Here is a 20,790-nt window from a genome sequence, read left to right as displayed (position 1 = left end):
AATTAATTAGGATTCATGTCCTGATTTATTTACATATGTGGTGATGGAACTTAAAAGTTCAGTTGACAATAAGTCTGATAAATGGCGAGACATTAGAAGCAATCTCAGTAATGGGAGAAGGAAAGCTCTATCCCACTTGTAAAATAGGAAACTGAGGCACAAGGCGTGATAGGCACAAGGGTGTATCAGGCTGACAGACAACTCTATCAGATTTGCTGAATTCTAGTCCAGTGTTTCACCTGTACCTGTTAAGAAATGTTCTAGGCTTCTTGCCGGAGCACTGCTAGTCTGTGTTATATCTCTGTATCGTAGTCAGCTGCTTGCAGTTCCTTTTGGGATTGATTATTTGAGTAAGGATTAAGAAGAAAAAAAGAAGGTTGTGGCTCTGCCATTTAGCATTAGACTGTTTGGTGTTTGTTCCCATTCATGAGATAAGGAAGATATGGCTGTGCTTCTTTCCAGTGTTTGAGGAAGATGGACAAGAAGAAAAGAATGAATACTTTGTTTCACTTAACAAGTTTAGTGTAATAGTATCAGGTGAATTAAGTTTGAAGTGAGGTTCTGTGTACATTTGTGTTCATACAACTGCTTCAGAATATAAAGTTGTTTAACTTTAAAAGGAAGACATCAAAAAACCCCAAGTGCCATGCCCCCAAACCTAAACACAAAAAAAAAATCCCAGAAGGCACCAAACAAAACTGAAAACCTTTAACTTGCCTTTACCTTTTCTTTTTGTGTAGTGCTGTCCTTGGAACGGCAATGCAAATGCTTCAAATGCTGGTGCAGACACTGGGGAGAATGCTTGACTTACCCTCATCTTGAGCCAATAATTGATTCAAGATTTTATTTTAGACAGCTTTTAGCATATTGCTAAAATGGAACGGGTTGCCCAGAGATGTTGTGGATGCCCCATCCCTGGATGTCTTCAAGGCCAGGCTGGATGAGGCTTTGAGCAACCTGGTCTAGTGCAAGGTGTCCCTGACCATGGCAGGGGGGTTGGAACTAGATGATCTTTAAGGTCCCTTCCAACCCAAACCATTCTGTGATTCTATACTGCTTCATGTCCTAATTAGAAGTATAAAAACTAGACACACTGAAGGTCAAAGATTGCTAATATTACTATGGCTGCCTGATGGCATGTTGTTGCCAAAACAATTGTGCATCTCACAATTTGTAGTGTGCAAAGCTTAACTCAATTTGGAAGACTGTGGTCAAAGCTCAGAGAAGAGGCAGGCAAAACAGTACTTAATGTCTTGAGGGGCCTAGCGCTGCCATCCCTGAAATGAAATGCAGCTCTAACACAAATATGTTATGTGACTCTGTGTGTCTCATAAATCTGAAATTTTTGAATAAGACAGGCAGTGGAGAGGGACAAGTTATCTGATTGTTAAGGGGAATGACAATAGCTATTGATAGCAGGCATATTGTTGGTATTGGAATTGTGGTCACTCATGTATAGGAATGACCTGGGAAAAATTAATTAAATTCTGTTGGTGCCTAACTCTTGTCAGCAGTGGCCTTCACAAGCTTGTTCTTGTCGATTCTGGGTTTTTCAGTTGTTTAACTTTATATTGGAAACTCAATACATTATACAATTTGATATATATATATATGTAAAAATAAAGATTATTTGAAAAACTGGGGTTATATAGCTGTGTGACACACTCAAACATTAGGTTAGTTTTTCACTTAGCTCATAAAATTCCCAGTCCTTTGAACACAGGTACAATATTGAGTCTGAAAATTTTGAGTAATGCTTGCTTCCTAAAGCAATTGTTTCAATAAATAGTTTGTGTTTTAATTTTGGATCTGTCTTGGCTGTCCAGTTGGGCAGTTAGGCAGGCTAAACAGTGGGGAAAATGGCTTAACTCATTCTAATGTTGAATACTTTTCAACTCCTTCCCTCCTGCCACCCAAGCTGACAGAAGACTGAATTCTGATAGAGGAGTGGTGTGGGCTTCTAACAAGCTTTCTTTCAGAAAAACCATACCTTTATTCCCATTTCAGCAGTTCACCTGCTCCTTATACCTCCAGTCGCAGGTAGATGGCTGCTAGCTGCCTCGTGTAGGAAACTAACAATTTCTTTCACCAATCCAGTGCTAGTTTGCAGTCATTTCTACCTTTAGAATAAAGAACTGCCCACCTAGTTGCTATCCACCTTTTTTTCTGTAACTTCCACTATTTTGGAATCTCAGATTCTTGACTGATGCATTCTGCTGTCACCTAGATATTGTCAAAGATCCTTATTCCGGAAGTCAAGAAGTGCTTGAGCACAATAGGAAATGAAAGTACTGTTTTTTAAAACCAAAAGTTAAATGTGTTGCACAGTGTCTGCTATTGTTCCTTTGTAGGAAGCAAGTGGGACTGTTCCCTCTACCTATTAGATGAAAAGCTCATTGAATACCCAATCTTGTATAAGGTTCTCTGCGTTTTTAAGTGTGCTGTGAAAGGAGATGTGAAAGGACAATGCTGGTGTTGAAGTAGAGGTGAAATGTGTCCTATGAGGCCTTTCTTCTGAGCTACACCTTGGTAACGTGGTGTGTAATTTGGGAGTTACTTATTGATTTAAGCCTTCCATTCTGCAGTAGAAGGGCCTGTTTGTTTAATAGCTACCCTGTATGACTTGTTAGTAATTCCTTATCTGGGCTGTGTGTGAACCAGTATTTCCAGTACTGTATTACTAGAGTGTTTAAAACATTATCTTGCAAATGAGCACCAATAAAAAATAAATCTAAGCTCCATGAAGCTCACAAATCCCATTATGTACTTTTTAATAAAATCCTCAGGGCAGTATTGGAGCAGCCTACCTAATGATCCACCTTCCTGACTCTTCCTAACTTAAAGCCTGGAATATAAAAAGTGATTTAAATGCCATAGCGTATTTGAAATCAAGCTGTCCTTCATTGGAATACTCATGGCCTGAGGAAAATGTCACAGGGCTGCCTTCTCTTCTCACCAGGAGGTATGTTAAACTTGCAACAGAAAATGTTGTTACAAGTGTAGATGTATGTAATGAAAAGCTCTTTGTGAAGCCTAACCTCTCTTTCTTTACTCTGACATCTTCACCTGTAGAAGAGAGAAAAGGGATCCTTAAATTACAGCAGTTTATTCTGACTCAGCCTGTACCTATTTGAGGGGATCTGTTGAAATAATGTAGCACACTGAATATAAATTCTCTAGGTTATTAAACTGACACCAAAAAATAGCTGCCAACATAAGTGGCCTCAGCCAAAGATCAGGTTTTTTCTTGGCGGGGTTTGCTAGCATGACCCAGTCTGGCATAGGAGTATCAGTAGACCTAGGGGTTAACTTGTGCTGTAGTGCATACCAGGTGACAAGTGTCTGTGATGTTTCAGTGACACTGGTTCTCAAATCAGCAATGTGTGTTCTTATCGTACATTTCCATCAAAACGGAAACTAAATTTAAATGGCTTTTGGGTTTTGAATTATACACTAAATTTAGAATTTGTATAAGCAACACTTGCTTAAGCAAGTGTGAGGTTTTGCTGATGATTATTCTGTCCTCCTGGCTCTGCTAGTGTTCAGTGCCATTGTTAGTGTCTGAAACGGTTCAGCTGTACAGTCCCTGCAGGTGATTGCCTGCACTTGCCCTTCACAGGTGTCTTCAACTGTGACTTTACCTATGACTATGTACTGTTTCTTTAAAGGCCATATACACGAGGTACTTAGATTATTTACATCAGTGAAATGTCCTAGTAGACAGGTAGCATCTTTGCTCCATGTACCTCCTCTCTATTCTTGCATTAGTACAGTTTCAGAGAATGCTCCTTGCTTATCAGCAGCTAAGGAAATTGGCTTTAAGAACTGTGTAAAGATGTATAATCCTCTACATCTAACTTGTTTTCTTTTGCAGGAAGGATTTCTCACCATGGCCGTAACACAGTTTCGACTCTTTAAAATCTGTACTTGCCTGGCAGCAGTGCTTTCTTTCATTAAAAAGTTAATATGCAGGTAAACTTGTCTTATTTAATTTGGTTAGCTTTTCTTTGTTAATTACAGATTCTTGCACTTCTTTGGTTCTCTCAAAACCCACCGACCACTTTTCCCAGTTCTGATTTTACTAATTGCAAAGCAGCCAAGACAAATAAAAATCTACATATTTCTTCAGGGTCCAAAAGTCTGTGTGGTGCAGTTGTGACTGTATTTTATGGTATGACAGCTATAATGGGGAGTGTTTTCTAAGCAGCTATGACAGGGTTTTAAAATTGCCTTTTAAAACTATCCTGTTTCAAACGTTAAGAAAAACTGTCCACGTTTTCTAGAAGCACTTGGCAAGTGATACTTTAAGAGGTTCAGTTAATGGCGTCGTCCACCCAGTCATCAGTCGGTAGGCTTCTGTTAGAAATGTGATTCTCTTCCTGCTTTCTCAAGAAACAGTTGCCTGAGACTGCAGATTCTTCGGCCTATTGGAAATTCTTTTTTCAGATGTTGGAAGGACAGTGATTAAAATTCAAGGGAACTGCTTTATTTTGTTGTTCTTGATGAACATGACTTATTTTTGCTTACTCTTGTAAGCCATATTTAGCATTCTTTTGAGTTGTAGATCTATGAACACAGCAGTGTAGTACAAAGAAGCCTTCAAAAAACCCTCAGTAGTTACAGCTGTGTAATAGTGGTGCTTAGCAGTACAGTAGGAGAGTACCAGTCGTGGTTTAACTCCGGCTAGCAAAATACCACGAAGCCGCTCTCACAAATCCACCTCCCCTCCTCCAGTGGAGGGGACAAATCGGAGGAAAAAGAAATAAGGAAGCTCGTAAAATTGAGATAAGAACTATTTACTAATTAAATCTAAATTCATATATGCAAGTACTACTACTACTAAATAATTAAAACAGCAGAAAATAAAACATCTGTTACAATATGATAAAATTCCTCACCACTCACAGACCGATGCACAACAGGTGTTGAGTAGTGAGAGTCAGACCCAGAGAGCCCAAGAGCCGCAGGCTGAGAGCTATCACAGCCCGAGGGCCGCAGCCCGAGCACTGCCACAGCAGATTCCGAATGAACCCTATCAGCCATAGCAAGGCCGGGAAAACCAAACAAACCCACCAACTCCCTCATGAACGAGCCAGCACAGGAGTCAGCAAAGCAGCTAACGCAGGAGTCGGGGTGAGGGTTAGCAAGTGTACGGGAGCGAACCAGAGAGAGTAAGGGAGAGAGTAATGGCTCCCAGACCCCTTCCTCGCCTCTGCCCCGCGCCTGACGTCTTTGGTCAGTTTGGGTCAGGTTCCTGAACTGTGTGTCCCCTGCACTGCCTGTAGCAAGACAGTGAGAGCTGGGAACGCAGCTGCAGGATCAGAAGCAGAGAAAGACCTTGAATCTGGTGCAGGTATTGCCCAGCGCCAGCTGAGAACTTATCAGTGCTGCTCTCTGCATCCAGGAACAGCTTCCTAGCAGCCAGGGTAAAGGGAGTTAACTCTTTCCTAGCTGAATCCAGCACAGTACCTGAGGTAGATCTTCTCAGCACTGTGAGAAGATCTACTGTTGCTACTTGTCACTCTTGCAGAATGTTGTTTTACATAAACACATAGCCTAGAGAAATGTGTTCTCCTTTTGTGTGCGTTGGCAGTAAGGTTAATGCATATGCAGAACATGTGGTAGACGCACAATAACTTTATTTCCTGTTCACCTTTATTTATCCCAAGAATAAGAGGAAGCTCTCAACTGGTTGGTAAATATGCCACAGATGTAGTGAACCTTTAAATAATGTATTTTAATGCTGCATATGCTATGTAGATGTCAACCGTGGTTCTGTGATTTGAATTCCAAATTGAATTAAGAATACTTGCTGTTCAAGTTCTAAAACACCAAGTTGATGATAGCTTCTATATTATGAAGTCCCTTTGTCTCTCTAAGTGTTAAGATAGCTTTTATAAGCAGATAATTGTTTAGCAGGTGGAATTGACAGTATTTTCCTCAGTTTTTCAACTTCTGATGAACTAAGACCTTGAAATGAATAGGTGAGGAACTGCTTGGGAGTAAAAAGAAGGAGAACTTTTCTTGTGTGAATAACAATTAGTTGAAAGAGTGAAAATTTAAAATCTTTCACATAAGCAAGTCAGTGGATCAAATTACTTCAGTTCATTAACTACTGAAGTTTCTCCTGTTTACTGTCAGCTGCAAAGTACAGCTTGATAAATTTTGCTTTCCTGTAATGCACCCCTGCCTGTGAGTATGCCTGATAACCAACGAATGTGACTAAATGTGCGTTTTAATTTAATGGATACAAACAAGTATTTATTTAGATTATATAGGTTACATTAGTTTTCATTTAAACAAGTGCCTGTAGAGATCATGCATCTTCCTAGTCAGCGTAAAGCCTGTGTATAGTACTAGTCATCTCTTTAGTTAAAACCTTTTTGATAAATAACAGCCTGCCTGAATTTACTTCTTCCAGGAAATAAAAGTATAGTAAGAGGTGAAACTTAATTCTGTTTAAAACCTCTAGTTATCTTCTCCAGCTCAGACATCTGGATGCTGTTAATTAGTAAGGATAAACAAAACCGAGAGTTCTTGAGGCATTTGGCATTCACAGCAGTGATCAGTATCCATCTACTGATGGTTGTGATGTGATTGTTCCTATAAGCATCATGTTCTCTTTGTAGAAAAAGAAGTGGAGGTACATAGCCATCCTCAGTCCTGCACTGTGTAGCATATTCTTTCCCAGGCTGTATGACGGAAGCTGTTTCCTTCCACTTTCACCTTTGTCAGTGTCATCGTTTTGGCTAGAGGAATGATTGTTATAAGCCACTTGGTGGAGTCTTCTAGGTCATATAAAGAGAGGAATATATATAATTGCACAAGTGATGGCTTAGTATAGTGTTAAAGATAAGTATGTTCTAGACATCTGAAGGAGGATGTACCCAAGCTTGTGTTTCCTTTAGAGACATCAACCACTTCTGTCAAGCCAGAACCAGAAGTCTCTAATGTGTTTTGAGGGAACAGTGCTTTCACCTTCCTTTAGCCCTAAACTGTGTTGCTTTTCAGCTTAAAGGAACAGTTTCTCAAGGTGCTAGAGTTCATTATACAAAGCTCGAAAATTTGATGATAGCACCTGATCTTTGCAAAGGAAGAATATTGGGCTTAAAGTAGGAGAAATATGTCTAATCACTCACCAGCATGCAGCAGAGATGGTATTGCAAGCAATTCAGCTACTGTGAGTTGATGGTAGAATGTTCTATAATAGTAAAACTTATGGATATGAACTCGAGATTGTAGCTTCCCAGTTGTATTCTCATCAGTAGTAATAGAATAAACTTTTCCAAGCTGCATGAGGTCAATTACATGATTGACTTGCTATAGGAGCTTACACTCCTTGGGAAAAACATGAGAGTGAGCCTGAATTTCATTCCCTTGTATTGTAAGGTTTTAAAATACAACGAATGTCAGCTAAAAATATTTTAATTATTATTGTGATCTTTGACGCTGTCACTAAGTAAATATCTAGGTGGTTTATCTGCAATTAGTGTTTGTCTTCAATCAAAATTAGTTGATAGAGTTGCGGCAATACTTTAATGGAAACTATTCTCGAAGTAAGTGGGAGCATGTATCGAACAGAAGCTGTTGACTTGCCTAATCTTGTACTACCTCTGTTTAGACTTGGAAGGAAAAAATGCTTTAGTAGCTCAGAAAGCAATTTGTTAGTTTAAGATGTAAGACAAGTAGATTTCTCAGTTTATGGTAAAATGGTTATCTTTGAACAAATGTAGAACGAAGTGTTTGCTTCATAAACACTGACAATCTAAAAATTGTATCTGACTATGCAAATAACTGAGTTCATTTGTCCATTTTCTTATTTGTTGGAGTTGCTTCTTCTCTGTTTCCACTGCAGTTTGAAAAGTAAATTACACTGAAATTCTGTGAACGCTGCTTTAAATTCATAGTGAAATTCCTTTTGTTTAGCAGACTTGTACTGGTAGTAGTTAATACTAAGGTAGTTTAAGTACTTAATGATTTAGCCATGACTTAATTTTTAGTAGTGCTGTTCTCAGACTTCCTTTTTGTTTTTTTTAAACTTAGTGCTCATGTTTTCAGAGCTTGGAGGAATCCTACATTTTTCTTTCAGGTCTGGAAGAGGGCGAAAGTTAAGTGGAGACCAAATAACTTTGCCAACCACAGTGGATTATTCATCTGTTCCTAAACAGGTAATTGCTTAAGTGGTAGGTGACTTAATCACTTAACAGAGTGATTATACCAGTCCTACAACAGGATTGGTATCCATCTTAGAAAGATATATTATTATTATATATGCTATATCATATTAAGTACGTATCTTAGCAAGATAGAAGATGACCAGTTTTTACTTGCAGGTAACATTAACTTGTACCATATACTTCTACTCAGCCAGAAGCAGAAGACTGGTCTTCATGGGACGAAGATGCCCCTACCAGTGTGAAGATTGAAGGTGGCAATGGTAATATGGCTACTCAGCAAAATCCTTTGGAACAAATGGAACCTGATTATTTCAAAGATATGACACCAACTATAAGAAAAACTCAAAAGGTAGGTATTGCACTTTCAACTATATACAGAGGGTTTTCCTTGCTTTAAAATAGGCTGTAAGCAAATTGGCAACTTGTAGCAGGTGCTTCTGGTAAAATCAAGTTGTCCTATTGACATGAGAATAGGTGCTGTTGTCTAGTCTAACATGTCCAGGTAAAAATACTGTCTCTGAGCTCTTGCCAAATGTGATGCTGGTTCATGTTTACCTCTTCAGTCTTGCTGTTATTGGAAACTGATGAAGAAATTCATAGCCTGAAGGGTCTGGGAAGTATAACCCTCAAGTCACTTCAGTTCTGAAAATGGAACCACTGCTCTAAGATAGTTGTGCTTATATGTTTCCATTATTCAAACAGAGACATTCCGTGTCCTGCTCTACTGGAGTCTGAGGTAGAAGCACTGCTGTTTCAGAAAACAGATGTTACTTGTTTCACCAAGTTACATTAGGGAGCTGATAGTTCAGAATAGCTTTGAACTATCTATCTGAATAGATAGTTCAAATATCCATTTTTATTATGGAGTCAAGACAGAAGGGCGTGTCTGCAACAGTATCAACACGGTAAACAAATGCTGATTAAACTTCTGGTAATTGCAAGTTTTGTTTCTATGTGGAAATCTTCCAGCTGACTACTTCCAAGGCTTTGAGTCAGCTGGAAAACTATCTTCACAACGAAGGTGGTGAAGCACTGGAACAGGTTACCAGAGCGGTGGTGTGGGCTCCATGTCTGGAGTTTCCAAAGACCCAACTGGATAAGTCCTGAGTACCTTCATCAGCCTCAGAGCTGACAGTGGTTTGGGGACGAGGTTGGATTACAGACCTCCTGAGGGCTATTACAACCTAAATCTTTTTGAGGTCCTATGAGCTAGAGATGATACTGGGGTCAGTTTTCTGTACATTCAGGATCTGCAGTGTTCTGTGGACTAAATTCTTCTAAAGATTTTGATCTCCCAGAATCTGGGGGCAGAGGAGAACTGGGGAAGAGCTAGACTTCTCCTTTGTATCTAGGGACACTTTTCACCTAATAGATTAAACTTCAGGTACGGAATGAAACTTGAGAAGAGTCTATAGTGTTTGACAGCTGTGTACTGGGTTTAGTTTAAATGTATCTGCTAACTTGGCCTTGTTAACACCTGTAAATATGAATATGTGCTGGTATTTCCACCAAATCTGGGCTCAACATGAACCCCAGTATCTGAGGTTATACTTGTGTTACAGGTCATACGTACAATATCTGGAAATGGAACTTCAGTCAAATATCAGTCTGTCATTGCTAAATAAGATGGTCTAGTCCTGTTCCCTTTCTTGCATTGCTACTAGCACTTGTAAGGTTAGAGGAACTGTGAATCTACCTCTTGGAAGCAGCAGAGTTTTAAAGTAGGCTAAATTAAATGAGTAAGTTTCTATCTTGAGGTCAAGCCAAGATACATGATCTTAGCAGCCATGTTACATTTGCTAGTAAGCCTTTTAGGAGAAGCATTAGTGCATGTTTTTCAGCCACATCAGTCGAGCTTTACCAGTTGATGTGATAGTGAATTGCATTTCAAATATTGAAACTTACTGTCTGCACAGATGTGCTGTTAAAGTAGCCAAGAGAGCTTGTGTTCTAAAGCAGTAAAGCTGTGTAGACAGCACTGTTCTCAAGAGTAATATCTTACAGTGGCCTGTCGTGGAAGCAGGATTTCTCCAAGGAATGTATCCGGTAACTGGTAGCTTAGATGAGTATTGGAAGATGTGGCTATTTGTACTGTAATTCCTTGTCCCCTTTCTCTATTTTGATACAGTCACAGGTTTCTATGTGACTTAAGAAAAAGCTAGTGGGGGAAGAGAGGATTCTTGTCTCTTGCATTCAGGTTCTCTCACTTACCACGTCATTTGGCTGTACAGCTTCCAGAACTGGAGCAGGTTTGGGATGCAGTGCGGTGTTGTGTAGCTGTACCTTCAAAGCACAGAGTTGTATGATCACCAAGCCATCCAGTCCTTACACTTACCACTTTTCATTGCTCTTTTTTTGAATATTTTTCAGATAGTTATTAAAAAACGAGAGCCTTTAAATTTTGGGATTCCAGAGGGAAACACAGGATTCTCTAGCAGATTAGCAGCTACACAAGATATTCCTTTTATTCACCAGTCTGTAAGTATGCTCAGTGTATTGATCCTGTATTTGACAGTTAAATGACTCTTCTGTAGGAGAAGGAATAGTCTGCCTAAGGGCTGCATTATAGGGAGCAAGAGAAATAGTTGTGAATATAAATTGTTTTCAAATGGAGTATTTGGTTCAAAGCCATGAAGTTGTTAATCTAATTTTAACTAATTAATTCTACTAAGAAACTTAACAGATCAGTGATAAAATGCTGAGAAGCTTCCAACCACTTGTATACTTTGCAAATCTTCTAAAGCAACGGGCTACACATTTTTTTGGATTCTACACAGTAAGTTCCTAACAAGAGTAGGCTTTTTTTCGTAAAAGCCTTTAGGTTACTCTTGCTTTATTGTCTTGGAGCCATTTTTAACTTTCTCCTTCTCCCTTCCTTTCTGTATGGATTTTATTCTAACAGTCTCCTAATTATTGCTCTTTAGCCTTTGAAAAAATAGTCAAGTTACCAAATAGCCTGCCTGTTTACAGGGAGATGCTATCTCTCTTCCCTTTGCTGCCTTTAACAGTGCTTCTGCTTTTGTTATCACAGTGCACTTCCAGTGAGCAAAAGCAGCACTCAAGTGATACTGGACACACCAACATGTGGATGTACATGTTGGTTTGTTCGTGTAACTTCCAGAAATCTTTTATACTATCTACTCAGTTCAACTGCTGAACTTACCTTCTCTTTCCTAAAAATGCACTCTAGTACTTCCTTCCTGTCTTTCTTTGTTACTGACTGGTAGAATAAAAAAAACATAATCTCCAGTCATTACTGGGAAAAGTCAGTCTTAGAACAGTGAAAAACAGACAATAAACTGAGAAGTAGTCATATCTCAAAGGTATCTGGAAGTCTGAAGTATCAGGGTTAAAAATGTTTTATCTATTTTTCCATGTGCTTAGATCTTCTTCCTTTGTTTCAGCCTGAACTGGGAGACTTGGATACTTGGCAAGAAAATACTAATGCCTGGGAAGAGGAGGAAGATGCTGCCTGGCAGGCAGAAGAAGTTCTTAGGTAACTGAAAATAATGTAACACCGTGTAAACTTTTACACATAAAAGAATCAAATACAGTTCTTTTTGTTGTAGGACCTTACCACTAAGTGCTAAGAATTGTTAATTCTTAAGACAAATTTTATGCATCTCTATGTAACTGGTACTTGGTAGAATATGTTTTGGATCTAATCAGTTTAGTAGATGAGGTAGTAGGGGAAATCTGAGAATTGTTGGAACAACACATTAGCTTCCCTCCAAAAAAACCAACCAACCCCAGCTACTATATACAAACAACATGTTTCAGCCTGATGATGTAAAATACCACTGAATGTCCTCACAAAAATGTACATAATCATGTGCTATAAAGTAAAGAAAAGTTCAGGATAGAAGATGAAGTTATAAGTATGTTCTTCGAATCCCCACAGGAGCTATTCTTTTCTACCTAACTTTACTAAACTAGCTGATAAAAGACTTGAATGTAAAATCAGTGACTTGCACAAAGTTAGTGTGAATAATACTTCATCTGTTCCATTCGTGTTCTTTTTTTTTTCCTCTTAAGAACACACAGAAGGAGTATGAAGGGTGAAGAGATGCAGATTGATTTTTAAGCTACTCACAGGCAGTTATTTGAATTGGCAGTGACCTAGGTTAACTAGCTTCATTTCAAGGTTTTATCAAACATTAATGGCTTGCTACATCATCAGACAACCTGCCTCACATGGCTCCACCTTCCTAAACTGTGCTCATTCTACTCACAGAATCACAACTACATGGCTTCAGTGGGACGATAGTGACTATGAAGAATGACATAGTGTATTAAAAAAATCATTCTAGAGCTGTGAATCTTTAAAGGAAAAGAGTAATTTTTCCAAAAAAGGATTCTGGTGAACAATTTATTGTAATATTTGGGAAAGCTCACTTTTTTCAACCGGTAGAGTAAGATGAGAGGGAATTCACCCAGCACACTTTTGATGCATTAATAATAGATAACAAATTAAACCAATTCTAATTCTGTCAGTCTGGCTCTGGAGAAGCTTAAAATGTGAGAGCGGAGTTGTACTACAAATATTTTTGTAAACTTAACCTGTATGTGTACCTTCTAGTCAATATCTTGGTGGTGTGTTTTTATTTTTTTTAAATTCAGTACAGAGACTGTTTAGGGTCTTGTGTCTCACTAATGTATCACAGAAGTACAAGCCTTTTGTGATAGGAATGTTGTGCCTTTGGGCTGTTGTTCTGAGGATAGTACCTTTTCCAGTAAAGAGTATCAGTAGGCTCAGTAAGATCTTTCATCTTTGAAGTGCAACGTACTAAGACCTAATCTATGATGCACCAGAAAAGAAAATGAAAGACAGTGAAAAATACTGCTTTTTTTTTTTTTTAACTGAGAAATGGAACAATTGTTTTTGCTCACTGCAGAGGCCACATTGTACTTTACTTAACCTGTACCACGTTCCATTACGGGTGATTTTAGGACTACAATTTTTACAATTTAGGACTCAATCTTTCCAAAGCAGAGATTTGTCTTGTACAAACCAGCTACTAAAAATAGTCTGGTGCGTGCATATGCCCACCTGTTTCTGGAGTGTAAAATCTGTGTAGTTGATATTCCCAGGATGGTCAAAGCTATGTTGTCTGCCAATTGTCAGGTTCATGGCCTGGAATACATAGTAAGAGAGATTTCTTGTGTGGGGGTAGCAGTGGGGCTTTTTCCACAAACTCCCATTTTTCCAGGTGTCACTGTATTTGGTTGAAGCTCTTCTAAAGATTTCAGCCTGGCATCTTTACTACCGAAAGGCTTCAGCTCAAGTGGTCAGTTTTCATAGTCTTCTTCCCTGGCCCCACGAAGAAATATCAAAACGTCTTGTTTTAGAAGGGATGTGTATGTGTCCAAGTACTTCAAGTAAATAGAAAGAACATGATCAAAACAGCAACATGTGTTACATGCTTCTTGGCCAGCTATGAATGGCCACCTCAGTACAAGTGATCATTGTGTAAGCTGTATCCCAGCTGTGTGAAGTAAAACCTTTGCTTCATTCATGACACATCAAATTACAGTGTTTTTCTGTAACTGAAGAAAGTGCTGGCTTAATGATCTTAAAGGTAGTTTTTCCAACCTAAAAGATTCTACGATTCTGTGGATATTAGGAAAAATTTCCTCACTGAAAGGGTTGTCAGGCATTGGAATGGGCTGCCTAGGGAGGTGGTTGAGTCACCGTCCCTGGGGGTATTTGAGATGTGTGGATGAGGCATTTAAGGACATGGTATAGTGGTGGTATTGGCAGTGTTAGGTTAACAGTTGGACTTGATGATCTGAAAGATCTTTTCCAACCTAAAAGACTCCGTGATTTTTAGCAAGATTGATAAGTACCACCTTCTGGGTTTACAGTTTCCCTTTGCAGTAGACATCTTTGTAACTAACACGTGACATTTAACATGAAACTTTAGTATTTGACAGGCCTGGCTCTGTTTTCAACAGACAGTAGTAAGACGTGATCTGGACTCTCTTCTTAATGCTAGAAGACTGCTTTTTGGTCTACAAAATGATCTGAAGATTTCAGGCTGCTAAATGGGGGACAAAGTTGCCCTAACCCTGCAGAGTGTTAATGCTGACTGTGCTCCAGCTGTGCCTGTTGAGTAAGCTAGCTGTGTCTGGTACCTACCTGCTGGTGCTCAGCTGGTATTCAGAAGTGTCTCTGACCAGAGTTGGTTTTGTGTAGTAATGGAGTGCTGATCAATAATGCAAAATTGGGCTGTGGCCTGCTAAATAGCAGGGGAGGCTATGTTGTGTACCCTTCGCCCTGGTCACTTAATGTGTAACAGTTGAAATAAGCATGTGTAGTAAGCCAGGTGGTTCCTGGAATCAAAGTATGTGGAAAGACAGTGCTGAGGAGTTGGCCACTGGTGCCTGAGAAGTTCTTGTCTGGTGGTTTGGTGGTGTGTGGTTCTTTGTGTTTTGTTTGGTTTCCCCCCCCCCCCCCGCCTCCACTCCCCAGCAGGTTCTGGGCTGGGATGCACTGAAATATTCCAGTCCAGAATGAATCCACATAGTGCATGATAAACCGGATTTTCAGTTAGTTGAAGTTAGCTAGAGCTTGGTTTCTTGTACAAATTGTAGCTACTGATCTCCACCTTTACACTCTCTAATATAAATCTCTTTCCCAGTGGGAACAGTTAAGATAAATGCCTGCACATTTTTAACTGTGTCGAAGTAAAAGACCAAATGGTGTGAAATCCTTATTACAGTTATTCAGTATGTAATATCAGCAGGATATTGACCGCTTGGAGCGAGTCCAGAGGAGGCCACGAAGATGCTCAGAGGGCTGGAGCACCTCTGCTATGACGAAAGGCTGCAAGAATTGGGCTGCTTCAGCCTGGAGAAGAGGCTCCGAGGAGACCTCATTGCAGCTTTCCAGTACCTGAAGGGGGCCTACAAGGGTGCTGGGAGAGGACTTTTTACAAGAGCCTGTAGTGATAGGACAAGGGGTAACGGGTACAAATTGAAATCAGTGGGGTTTAGATTAGATATCAGGAAGAAATTCTTCACAGAGAGGGTGGTGAGGCACTGGAACAGGTTGCCCAGAGAAGCTGTGGATGCCCCATCCCTGGAAGTGTTCAAGGCCAGGCTGGATGAGGCTTTGAGCAACCTGGTCTAGTGGAAGGTGGCCCTGCCCATGGCAGGAGGGTTGGAACTAGATGATCTTTAAGGTCCCTTCCAACCCTAACCATTCTATGATTGTATGTGTACAATAAATAAAACCATGCTGGAATAAGAATGGTTGGTAGAATGCTAATTATAATCAGCACCCTGTTAGCAGACAATGACGGGGGTTTGGGGTTTTCCTGGACATAACTTGTGTTAGGAATGCCAAGCAGGGTTAGCATCAGGAATGAATACTTTCCTGGTGTAAATATCTTTCATCATTCCATCCAAACTGTGCTTTGGAACCCATTTTTCATCATAGGCTCTTCCTTTAATGAGAAATGAAACCTTTCTGAGCCTGAAAGGTAATAACTTTATGTTGAAAACATACAAGAAGTTTGGAATAGAGATCACTGTTTTGAATAATGACCAAGTAAAAGAGCAGTGGAAAGGCAATCACTTTGTGGTAAGCTACTTGTTTGTATTTCTCAGTGACTTCAGTTATGCCCAGATGTCCTCAGACAGAGGAACTCAAGTCAGTAAAATTACTCAGCCAGTAGAGGGCATGGAAACCCCTTCTTTCTGCAGAGGAGTTCTGTGCTGTGCAGCTTATGGGGAGAAAAGAAACATGATCTGCTACGACATTCCTCACTTCAGAATGTCTCGGGAATAGCAGCGTTGCTTAACACCTCTTGTGGTTTTCTGGAACTGTACTGTCTCTTCATGCTGGCTGGTGTATGCAGAGCTTTGTCCCTTCTGCTTCAGTCCATCATCCCCTCAGATCGCGAGGAAAACGTTTGTAGGACTTGCGTTGCAATGAGGATAGCTATTGATGCCTCTGCTGAGGGAAAGGGGGACACCTGTCGCTGTTCCGGACGAGTCAAGCTGTTTTGGTCTGAATTTGAAATGAGGGGTGTCGTGGTGTAACCCGCCAGGCAGGTAAACACCACAGAGCCATTTGCGTGTGTACCCCCTGCAGTGGGATGGGGGAGAGAATCGGAAAAAAGCTAAAACCTGTGGTGTGAGATGAAGACAGTTTCGTAGGACAGAAAAGGAATGGAAAATAGTAATAATAGTACAAGAATATACAAAAGAAATGATGCTCAATGATATTGCTCACCACCCGCTGACTGATATCCAGCCAGTCCCTGAGCAGTGACCACCACCCTCTGCCTGGCTCCCCACAATTTCTATGTCCAGCACAATTTCATGTGGTGCAGAATATCCCTTTGGCCAGTTTGGGTCAGCTGTTGTCCTGTGTGCCCCCAGCCTCCTTGCTGGCAGGGCAGTGTGAGAAGCCGGAAATCCTTGACTTAGTACAAACGCTGCTTCGCAACAACTAACAATCAGTGTCTTATCAGCGTTGTTCTCATCCCACATCCAAACCACAGCACTATACCGGCTACTAGGAAGGAGATTCATGGATAATCTTGCTACTCAAAGCAGTAGATGGGCGTTTTTTCTTTTCCTGAATATCTCTAGGCTTTCTAGCTGTTGTACACTCTGTTTCACTTACTCTGAATCTTTAAGAATTGAGTGGCTTTTAGATTGTAAAATAATTGAACAAATATTACTGCCTAAGACTAGATTGAGCTGAAAAATGGACTTCAGCGCAATAAAAAACAACTGTTTGGAGCCTAGCTACGGTAGACTGAAGGTCTGGTTTTGTTATTTATAGTAACCTATTTATTGATGGGAACGTAAGGTATAACTGTGCTGAAAAGCGGGGTCCTGTTATTTAGCAACTCATGTTTTCTCTAATTGCAGGCAACAGAAGATGGCAGAAAGGGAAAAAAGAGCAGCAGAACAGCAACGAAAGAAAATGGAGAAAGAGGCCCAAAGGCTGATGAAAAAGGAACAAAACAAAATTGGTGTAAAACTGTCCTAACAGACACCAGGCAGCAGTGGGAGTGCCAGTGAAAGAGTATTTCAGCTCTACACCATACATGTTGGTATTGATTTAAGTATTTCTCGGACTTCAATGCGCTGCTTGGTTTCAATGCATCCTTCAGGTCGTCTTGGAAGCCAGGATTCTCCCAAAATGTCTTGAACTACTAGTAGGGCGTTCTTAAAGGAGGAAAAAAACCCCACAGAAAATCATGCCTTGGTGGAGTGGCGTTTCCTGCAATAGTTCCGTTCCAGCACCTTCTTTGCAGCCGCAGGGATTGAGCGAGGATGTTGACTGAAAGACACTTAACGAACAGCTCGAGCCTAGAGAAAAGAATGTAAATATTCAGTGGTGGGAAACCTACTGTATTGTCTGTGCTTACCTGAAACATGTAATTAAACAGTTTTAAAGAACCCTTTGCTTCCTGCCTGATAAAGAATGTCTGCTTTTGCCTTTTTTTAAAAGTATTTCTAAATACTTCAGTTTTCCATGGGAGACTGCGTGGACCTGTGCAGAAGCAACAGACTCGTTACGGATGACCTGCAGCTCTACATCCATGCCTGGCAGAGCGCAAGTTTCTGCTGAACGTGGAAGTGGATGCCTTGTTACCCTGTCGCTTGCAGCTTCCTGTGCTACCCTGCCCGTTTACAGCTCTGCAGTGGCCAGCGGCGTGGCTGCGCGCGGTGTGGTGCGCGCCCCTCCTTTCCCGTGGGGGCGATGAACGTGGGCGAATGATGTAATCACTTGTATGGTTAAATTTGTATTTCTAGCAGAAATACTTCTCCTTCCTACAGTTAGGAAAAAACCTCACCCTCACACCTGACACTTGTAGTGTGTGTATAAATGTACATAGGTAGTATACTTGGAAAAAAGAGATTGTTGCCCCGATCATAAAGCTAGTGTGAAAACTCTCTGTTCAGTTAACAGCACTCTTCAAGTTCTGTTTTTGTATGCTTACTGTATGTATTTACAGTGGAATTCCTCTGGGAAAAGTGTGCAAGGTGAGCGTGCAACAGAAGATGATAGTGCTTTAGGGGAGGAGTTAATGTCTGCTGGAAGGAGAGGAGGGGAGTCCACCTGGCTCTTCTCTCCAGCTCAGAGCTTCAGTGAATACCTTCTCCGTCTTGTGTTGTGGGGATGCCGTTATCCCAGAATTCAGGGGTTGTATGGATTTCTGCATCTGCGATAGACGGGTGAAGGTGGCAGGTTCTGTGCCTGAGGCTTGTTCCCTGGGCATGCAGGGCATGGTGACCACGTGGGAGAATGGGAAGGGGTGGGGGGCTGTCAGGCTGGGTCATCTCTGCCTAGAAAAACAGGTTGTAAGTAGATTCTGACACGTTTTGTTTAAAAAGACAAGTAATTGGGAAAGCTGGGCAGTAAGGATTACCTTCAGTGCCCATAGTCGTGGAGAAGAGTTTTTAAATGCTTAGTGTGCTTGTCATACTGCTTGAAATCGTGCCCAAGTCAGCTTTTTATATCTGAAAAGTTCTTGGGAAATGTTAAATTTTGAAATTAGAAGGTGGCAGTCCTGGGCTCCTGTGCCCATTCTCTGCACAGGTGTTCTGCCTGAGCAGAAGGGATGCCTGTGCTGCCTGAACGCATCTGAGGAGGAAATCCGCTCCTAGTGCACACCTAAGGTGTCCTGTGGTGAGGAGGAGGAGGAGGTCTGGGATGGGCTGCAGTACTGATCCGTGCCCGGCCTCCGAACGGCACTGGGGAAGCGAGGCGGTACCCTCGTCATCCCGTCGCTGTTGCTAACGGGGCAGGGAAACCTGGTATCGCCTGCTTGAGGCAAAACCTGTTGGAAGCTGTGTCGCGGCTTTTAAAAATGTGCTTATACTCTTTCTGAGACAATGTAAAATAGCTGTAAATAAATATTATTTATTAAAAATAACAAAACATGGGGTGGTTACTGAAAAGGTTAGAAACAAAGCCCCAGAGTACGTCGTGCAAGGGCTGCTATTTCTTGACCCTTCGGCTGTGGTAAAAACTGCTGCCACCTCCTTCCGCATCACCCTCCCGCATGGCTTTTCCCTCTCCGCCTGCCGTGTTCTGCTGCTCTTCCCTCCATCTCCCTACCCATCCTCGAGCACTGCTGCTGTAGGAATTGCACCCATCTCCTCTACCGTGTCCTAGGATAGTGCCAGGAAGGATAACGTGCTCTTGCATGTGGGATCTTTGGTGTTGAAGCCCCCTGCACTGAGCTGTTTCATCCTCTTCCTCTGCTGGCTGTCCTTTCCTCCTCCACACGTCCTGACTGTTAGCCTCAACAACCCTGACCACGCTTCTGCTTCACCTTTCGTCTGGCTGCTGCTCTGTCATCACATCATAGGAGCACCTCTGCTATGGGGATGGGCTGAGAGAGTTGGGCTTGTTCAGCCTGGAGAAGAGAAGGCTCCAGGGAGACCTTATTGCAGCCTTCCAGTACCTGAAGGGGCTACAAGGAAGCTGCGAGGGGACTTTTTACAAGGGCCTGTAGTGACAGGACAAAGGGTAATGGGTTTAAATTGAAAGTGGGGAGGTTTAGGTTAGGTATCAGGAAGAAGTTCTTCCCGGAGAGGGTGTTGAGGCACTGGAACAGGTTGCCCAGAGAAGCTGTGGATGCCCCATCCCTGGAAGTGCTCAAGGCCAAGCTGGATGAGGCTTTGAGCAACCTGGTCTAGTGGAAGGTGTCCCTGCCCATGGCAGGGGGGTTGGAACTAGATGGTCTTTAAGGTCCCTTCCAACCCTAACCATTCTGTGATTCTGTTTCAGCCCCAGCCAAGAGCTGCATGCTCTTCCCGCCTGCACGTGCTGAGACAAGACTCTCTGGTGCGTATGGGTGTGGGCATCCACGTTTTCTGAGCCCGGACAAAAGGGATGGGAGTTTTTATTGAACTGTTTGGAGGGCGATCCTCTTCCCCTGGCTGCTCTGTGCAGTGCCAGCAGGATGCAGGTGAGACGTGGCGAAGGGTGATGCCAAATGTTAGAGGGAAAAAAATGAGGGTGATACACCCGCAGCAACAGCCGGCGTATCCTCTGCGGATCGGGAATAGGCCAGTCCCTCAAAATCCGGGACTGGAGCATTTATGGTGGCACTTTGGGTCTCCCTACAAAGGCCGCCTTAAGCCGCCTGCATCCTTGCAGCATTCGGGCCCTTGTGTGCGTGACATTAAAAGCAGCAGCTCTCGCCGGTGCCCTGGGGCAGTGGTGTGACAGCAGGGGCACGAGGCTTGCACCAGCCCACGAAGGGAGGAGAGCACGGAAGTTACCGGCAGAGAAAGCAAGATGCTCAGGGCCATCTCTGAGAGCTCCTGGGGACTATGTTACATAAAATTGTCCCTTAGATTTCTCCTAATTAATGAATCCTCCTGAACCTTTGTTGCAAACTCAAGTAATGCAGAACCCGAGCATCATGGGGACATGAAAGGTCTCTTGAGTCACCTCTGTAAGCATCGGTGTGCATCACCCTCTCGAGCTACCCGCACGCCAGCCAATTATTCCTCCTCCCTTGTGTTACTAACAGCTCCCTCCTTCTCCAAAGCTGCGGGGTGACGCACGGCATCATCTAGCTCCGCTAGATGACTTCTGCCCTGGGTAGCCATGCTGGATTCAGCCAGGAAAGAG

General features: G+C 41.9%; 1 protein-coding gene across 1 annotated transcript; it reads left to right on the top strand.

Annotated features, from left to right (window-relative positions):
* The first annotated feature begins 3,876 nt into the window (after positions 1–3,876).
* On the top strand, positions 3,877–17,597 carry EBAG9 (estrogen receptor binding site associated, antigen, 9). Its single transcript, XM_010161482.1, has 6 exons — positions 3,877–3,972; positions 8,090–8,168; positions 8,368–8,526; positions 10,548–10,655; positions 11,582–11,673; positions 17,064–17,597. Exons 1-6 carry the CDS (start codon positions 3,890–3,892, stop codon positions 17,182–17,184), a joined length of 642 nt encoding a protein of 213 aa, XP_010159784.1. The 5' UTR covers positions 3,877–3,889; the 3' UTR covers positions 17,185–17,597.
* Positions 17,598–20,790: the final 3,193 nt, after the last annotated feature.

The sequence above is a fragment of the Eurypyga helias genome, unplaced genomic scaffold (assembly GCF_000690775.1).
Source record: "Eurypyga helias isolate BGI_N326 unplaced genomic scaffold, ASM69077v1 scaffold8601, whole genome shotgun sequence".
NCBI classification, from domain to species: Eukaryota; Metazoa; Chordata; class Aves; order Eurypygiformes; family Eurypygidae; genus Eurypyga; species Eurypyga helias.
The sequence above is the reverse complement of the archived record's forward strand: the minus strand, read 5'-3'. Positions and strand labels throughout refer to the sequence as shown.